This window comes from Solanum stenotomum, chromosome 1 (genome assembly GCF_019186545.1).
Source record: "Solanum stenotomum isolate F172 chromosome 1, ASM1918654v1, whole genome shotgun sequence".
NCBI lineage: Eukaryota > Viridiplantae > Streptophyta > Magnoliopsida > Solanales > Solanaceae > Solanum > Solanum stenotomum.
The window spans coordinates 16,375,579-16,382,959 of NC_064282.1; the positions used below are offsets into that span (position 1 = coordinate 16,375,579).

The 7,381-nt window shown below is 35.2% G+C and overlaps 1 protein-coding gene across 2 annotated transcripts; it reads right to left on the bottom strand.

The window, feature by feature from the left end:
* Nucleotides 1–529: 529 nt before the first annotated feature.
* Nucleotides 530–7,137, bottom strand: LOC125852119 (SPX domain-containing membrane protein At4g22990-like). Of its 2 annotated transcripts, none has more exons than XM_049531858.1 (10): nt 6,993–7,137; nt 6,487–6,607; nt 6,017–6,328; nt 5,709–5,813; nt 4,519–4,973; nt 3,495–3,796; nt 2,155–2,339; nt 1,486–1,676; nt 970–1,103; nt 530–869 (listed from the first exon to the last, which is right to left on the bottom strand). In XM_049531858.1, the coding sequence occupies exons 1-10, from the start codon at nt 7,043–7,045 to the stop codon at nt 631–633; spliced, it is 2,097 nt and encodes a 698-aa protein (XP_049387815.1). In that variant the 5' UTR covers nt 7,046–7,137; the 3' UTR covers nt 530–630. The 2 variants fall into 2 exon arrangements, with proteins under 2 accessions (XP_049387815.1, XP_049387810.1); XM_049531853.1 differs by having other exon boundaries at nt 2,155–2,345.
* Between the last annotated feature and the right edge of the window lie 244 nt (nt 7,138–7,381).

A 7,381-nucleotide genomic window follows, 5' to 3' on the forward strand; every position in this document is an offset into this window, starting at 1 on the left:
CCTTGGTGACTTTAACTCGCAACCTTCGAGTTGGAAGTGAGGGGTGCTTACCATCCGAGCAACTCCCTCTCGTCTAATAAAAGAATTAAAATATACATTTATAATGAAAAAATTTGACTTTCATAAGCCAACAAGGATATATTTGATCATTTGTATAACAATAAGCCAACTAGGATATATTTGATAATTTGTATATATGAATTATTTTTTTTACCGAGTGGGCTTTAAGCTATCGGTTGATCCATCTCTTAAGAAGGATGCTGAGGGTGGGGGTGGGCTAGGGGGCATACCTTGACTTTTTTAAAACAGAGTCAAATAACAATGATTCAAAGCACTTTTTTTACACAATTTTTGAAACCGCCTTAACATAAGGATTGTAACTAGAAAGGAAAGGCGATAGGAGAATGAATACCTTGCACATTTTTGTTGTGATATCACAACTATAAGGAAATCAAAATAAAATAATAGACTAAAAGCTAGAGAAGCTGAAAACTGAAATTGATTGAAAAAGAGATTTTGGTAGTCATAATTTATTTAACTTTATATTGGTAGTTTTTCAAGTTAGATAGTCTCTTACATGTAGTTACTATGTACAATATGTAGAGAATTAAAGGTTGTATATGATGATAATTAATACATAGAATTATAAGTAAAACAAGTGGCTATGATGGAGAAGATGCAGATAAATAGTGAAGGTAGCAATGTGACATTCAAAAGCCTACTCATTCCCCAGTATCCTGCCAGAGTTATTGTACTATCTGCAAATACTCGAGCTAAAGTTCCGGCTTCTGTTGAAAGTAGTCCACCATTATAGGTTCCTTTAGAAAGCCTTGAAGACATGACTCGAGATAGAAGGTTAAGGTTAACGCCTGCATGTTTGAAGAAACAAATGTGTTATTGTATATCGTTAACCATGATTAGTTATGTCTGTTGCATTTGAAGTCATTGGTGCTATATATCACGAATTACCTTCGAGTACTTCAGCAGCTACAAATGTGATTAGAGCTGAACATACATATTGTGGTACGGAATAAGGAATTACGACATGGAAACTCAGAACTATTCCCAAGCATACCAAGATTTCTGATGCAAGCAAAACTTGTCTGCAGGAAATCATTGAAACTTAGTGTCAGCACCAGATAATAGACAAACTTGTCTGCTCTTCTCGTACAAAGCAAAATTGACTTTGATATTAGTTCGTTGGGCTATTCTGGCAAACTATTGGCTGCTGATGGATTACAAGTTCAGCTAATTATGATCGGAATCTAAATGTGAACTTAGTATAACCTAGTACTATAGACTCGTTCAAATTGGATAAAGGAATATCTCCCGGGATGAATAGCAGTTGATTCAACCAATGATACAATGGAAAACAATTTCATGCATATTGAGTTTTGTTCGATGATTACTTTCTTTTTAACGTCAATGCATGTGTTATTGACGAAAATGTCAGGAAATTAGAGACAAGATAGCTTCTGTGTTTACCTCTCCTCAAAGATGTTGCTGAGGTAGCTTCCAACAACAATGTTCACTGGAAGGACAGTCAACCCAAGACATGCAAGAAAAACGGCCACATTGCTTGTTGACCATATGAAGTAGTACGTGGTGACAACACTTGATTCAGCAAGTAAAATCTCCATCGCATACTTCAGCATAAAGTATATGAGCAGTTGAACCTGTTCAGAAAGTCATTAGTACATAAACAGTTAAATCCCGTCAAAAAGACAGAGAAAGAGACAAATATGCAATTTCAGTCTCAGAAAGATGCAGAGGCATCAATGTGTTCCTAAGGCTATGAATTTGTGTACAACGTTGAGTCTCGAGAATCTAATGGATACAACCAATTTAGATTGACTTTCTAACACACACTTAAACAATTCTCTGCACTATTGCCTCGTGTTTTCATTTCACCTGAACCTAACAATTCCATTTACCAAGAAATCCATGGTTAAAATATGCACAACGGTAAGATATTAAAATCTGAGATAAAATGGTTCAATATCACACTGGAAACTGTCATCATTTTGACGTGTAAGAAGATCTTCAATAGATGTCAACAAACCATATGTCATTTATTAAAATTACTTATTCGCAATTTGGTTAACCTCTACTTTTTAGCATAAGCAATCATATGAAATCAACAGAAATTCAAACCTTCACTGATGGGGTAAGCAACTTATACGCAGAGACGATGGAAGTAACAGGTTTTTGGATCTCCTCTGCAGATTCTTCACTATTATCGCAATCTTGGTCTTCATCTTCGTCTTGTTTCGTCTCCTCTTCACTTAAAAGCAGTGGCTGGGTAATACCCTTCTGCACTAAGCCATTTTCAATCTTCCCTGAAACTTAAAAAAGAGTTCTTTCAGATGGAATTCTTATTATAGCAGATGTTAAATTTCCTGAGCGAAATTCATAAACGACAAGCAAGGAGTTGTTGCATATAATGTGCCTTCATCAATCACAGATATTGGGTAAAAGTAAAACTGTTGAATGAAGTAGCTATATTTAGTAAGGATTACTTAAAAGTGATAACAAGCGCACGAAAAAGGCGAGATTAGATAACATATGGTTGTTGATGTCTCCACATGTAGAGTTTGGTTTCGTTGCTTCGACTCAAACGTCTACATAATGAGCATCAAAATTCTATATTCTTTGATTATTGAGGAGCAGAGGAATCTGGGAAAACTCACCAGCAGTAAAAGGGATAGATCATCTATTAAACCATCAGGCCAGGCAAAAAAAAACAGATCTGAGCCATTTACTGTCACCCCAACAATTTGGCAATTTATATGTTGTGTTTGTTTGACCCATGCAAGGACTAGATCTACAAAGCCTCCTAAGAGATTCAAACAGTCCTCCAGATGGAAATAAACAAACAGTAAACAACAGGTTTGAGACTTTATGGAAGAAACAAAAGAAAATGAATAGAAATATTTCTAGGTTTCAAATGATCATAAGAATAGGAAATGTATACCACGAGATCATGACATCTCTAGTGTTATTCACAGGTGGCAACAATCATTCTGCTAAATGAGGCGCATGAAAAAGAAGACTATAAAAATCTGATTTGCTCCATGACTGAGTTCTCAAAGTAATGCGTATCACAAATGCACTTGTGCATAGTATATATTACCACAGATAATTTCATCATCTTCTTTTTCTCTTTGTAAATAAAAAATTGGGGGTGGGGAAGGGGATTGAACCCTCACCAAATTGAAAGTTCAAGTAGCCAACCAACTGAGCTACTAAGATTCCCCAATAGATTCATCTCACTGTGACAATCATGTGACTTTTCTATCAAACAGATTGTCCATTAAACTTGTCTATGTATATAAATTGGGAATACATGAGACTAGATATGCAACAAGTAATTTGCAATTAATCAGGAGGTACCTGGTGTAGCAACTTATAGAAGGTTCTCAAGAAGTGAATAACGAATCAAGTGAAAGAGCCCAGAAGGAAGAGGTGACTAAGTGTTAGTGTAGATGACATACCACTATTGGATTTTGGTAGCAGAACATCCTCTATTTCCTCCATTGGAGGTTCTCTAAAGGTAGTCCACACGCATAACAGGTAAATAAACCATGCAAGAGCCATTATCCATCCTGGTAAAGTGTCTTGGTTAAAAGTGATATTCAGGAACTTAAAGTTAGTTTGAAGCAAGCAGGCAACAGCTGGACCACATGCCATTCCGAGTGCACTTGCACTTACAAAACCAGCTGAAGCCTTCATTCGCAAGTGCAGAGGAACACAATCAGTGATATAACGCCTATTAACTGCCCTTGCTGAACCAAGCCTGAAATAGTAAAAATCCAACTAATGATAAAAACTTACTGGTCCTGAATATGCAATTGAACTAATTAATTGAAAGTTTTAATCTCGATGAAGTGGAAAATAAGCACATATCGCATCGATAATTAGATGATTCCAATTGAACAAACAGTATTAAAATCAATCGCCATTCAGATAAATCTTTTAAGACCAAGAAAACAAGAATGGAATAGATACTTAGAGCTACTCCCTTTTTCTGATATAGACAAAATCTCTATTTTGGAAACCAAGAAGAAATTATTGTCCTGACTCCTGCTGATGGATATATTTATAAGACTCCAACAAAAAGAATACAAGAGGTTCTTCCAATTCCTTTTATGTTTTTCCCGAATATTTCCTACGATCTTCTGCCGTCTCATCCAAAATGTCCAGACTCCTCTTCAATAAATTTATATATCTAAGGTTCTAGCTTATTAGGGGATAGATCCTTTCCATAACTCCAACTATATACCAACTTATGTTGATTATGCTCAACAAAGTGCAAGTCAGACTTGTCAAAATGTTCAATATTACTGTATAACTTATGAACAGTAATGATTATATCCTCCTTCGGTGAATAAGGAATATCCTTTCAAATAATTACTATCATAAAAAAAGCTAAGACCAAAAGCTAAAAATATGATTGTACAATAAGGGATACGGAATTACAGATTACTTAAGTAGCACTATAGTTCGTGTAACACTTACCCACAAAATAGACGTCCAACTAGAAGTAAGCATATCGAGTTGAAGTCATAAGCCAGTGCATATAAGGTATTCCCGACAAGAAGGACAATGCTGCTGAATATAAGAGGCTTCATGTAGGATTTATTTGACCATGCACTAAAATACACTGAAGAGAACACCTGAGCAACAGCCATAGACCCAATCACAGCCCCACAAAGAGTTGCTGCAGCTCCAAGACTCATAGAGTAGTCATCTGCTGTTGGGACTATTATGTATGTGTTAACCATATACAAGAATGCATTTGCCAAGTTCAGCAGAAGTGACATCAAGTGATATCTCTCATTGGCAGCATGATCCTCAGAAGGAGTTGGTAGTTCTTCTGGTAAAATGAGTGCATGTTTCCCCAAATAGTGAAGGAAATCAGTTGAATTTGTTAGTCTATCCACTGCTTGATTAATCGAACCAATGATCGGGTCCTGCATCGTAGCAATAGGCTTTTTTAACAAACAAAATCAGGATGAATGAAACTACAGGTAAGTGATATTTATATTAGCTCATGTCTCCTTTGGATATTTCATTCTCTTGGAGGCAATCAATTTATAAGAAGGTATTTTTCTTTCTGATACCACAAACCTTGACGGATTTCTGTAGTTCTCACACCATATGAGAAGTGCAACTACACCTGACCAAGACTCCGGCGGAAGACTTTTTTTAACACAAGAAGTTCGAAATTTCCACTTAAATCACTAAAACATACAGATATTGTCCTAACAAGTGGAGTTATCTCAGGTTACAGACTACAAACTATTGGGTGGTATAAATATATTGAGTAGAATTATTTCACGTATTTTCTTAAAGTTGTATCTCCTGGGGAAAATAAACAACGAGAAGTATCTTTTGTGACTTTTTTCCATGGGATATACTTTTTAGAACCAAACTTAGTTTTAAGTATAGTCAAACTAAAGGTTTAACTAATGATAGAGTCGTTGTGCAGTTGTGTCAAACATGAATTTGTGTGCGAAAATGAAGAGGAGTCAGTGTAATCTTTTGAAGATATTAGATGTAAAGAGTGAGTTCTCTTTCTATCTGCTCATAACTCATAAGTTACAGAGAAGAATAGCTGACAAATTATGTAACTAAAATGGAATAACAAAAGAAATTAATAATCTTGTGTCAAAGTAACCTGATTGGTTAAAAGGAAAAGAGAGAACCTGAAGAGGCAGACCCGGGTGATCATATATTGAAGTATAATTCCCCTTGTTATCTTGAAGATCCGCCAGATTGCGAGATATGGTTCCAACTACAGCTGAAACGCCCTGCATGTGACTTGCGTGGCTGTAAGTTAAGTTATGTTTTTAATTGATTCTAAAGGGTTAAAGAAATAATGTCTCAGCTAATTCTGTTTACAATTTCAATTATCCAAGAAGTTGCATTTTAAAGTAATTTAGCGAAAACAAAATAAGTTATTAAAGAACTCATGAGAAAGGAAAAATAGAAAAGTTGAGTTCAGTTGTCGTACCACATGCTTAAATATTTGTCTCAGCTGGGAATAAGGATGATTAGCTCGAGTCTTTACATAGTAATTGGTGAATTTATAACCACATCTCTTGTCAAACTTTTTCAGTATCTTGCGCACACCAATGGCATTCATTTCAACGAAAAAGAGAAGCTGTAGCAGTTCTCTGCCTACATCTCTATATGACTGTTGAAGTTCAGATAATTTTGAACCATCTTGTTGCTGTACTAGGACATCATGCTCTTGCCCAAGAATAAATAACCTGCTTGCCAGTTCCCCTTGCTGCTCCAACAGGAATAAGACAATCTTTTCGATCTGAAATCATGAGGTAATGTTTAACTAATTAACAGCAGCGGCAATTGTATAACATATAAAGTTCATTTGCACTTCTGTCATGAGTACTTCTTCTCTTATCCATACATTACAGTCCAAAACTTTAGTATAAATTAGATACGTTCTGTTTATGTTTGTACCTGCTTATCTAGAATCCTAGAGAAGTCCTTGAGAACATACTCGCGACTTTGTTCAGAAACTTCAATCTGCTGCACATAGTTCTTTACTTTCTTCTTCATCAACTTATAGTTAATGTAATATCTGAAACAAGTCAGTGTTACCATCAGCATTAAGCCGCTCTGCGTTTAATACTGTTTGAAGCAAAAAACTTAGCAATGATTAACTAATTTACAGTTAAGTTGTGACAGCTAGGCTGAGGGGATATTTGTTACAAGTGTACATCATCCTGCATATAAACTTTCCTTGAATACACCAACCAAACCAAAAAGGATAAGAAATAATCCAATATAACTAATCTCAACATTACTAATACTGGAATACACCATATACATCAAATAAATGACCCCTTAAAGTTTCTAACAAATGAGATTGTAATTACTAATACTACCAAATTAATTTTCCAAAATACAAATTACAGAGAAATTAAGCATTGAAACATGATATGAAAGATAAATGGTAAATGTACCCTTGCCATTCTTGAATTTGAGTTTCTTTCAACCTTTTCCCAAAGGCAACCATCTTTCAGAAGCAGGGGAATGTTAAAATCTGAGAATATGAAGAAAAAATAAAGTAATTAAAGATTGAAGAGCTGATACTTCAAACTAGTAAAAAAGTGAAATCAATTGTGAAAATCATGTAATACAAACTCCATAAAGTGTTCCAGATAACATAAACTTATCACTGTTTCGAATATTATATTAATGTTGGGATTAGATATGCCGGAACACGATTAAACGTCCCAATTGAAATCTTGATTGTGTGCGTATATAGAATCGAATTGCATGTACATGTGGCCAACATGCATGATTACAAATTTTACAGAACACGCCAAAGTTTCCATCTTTTCTACTTTTT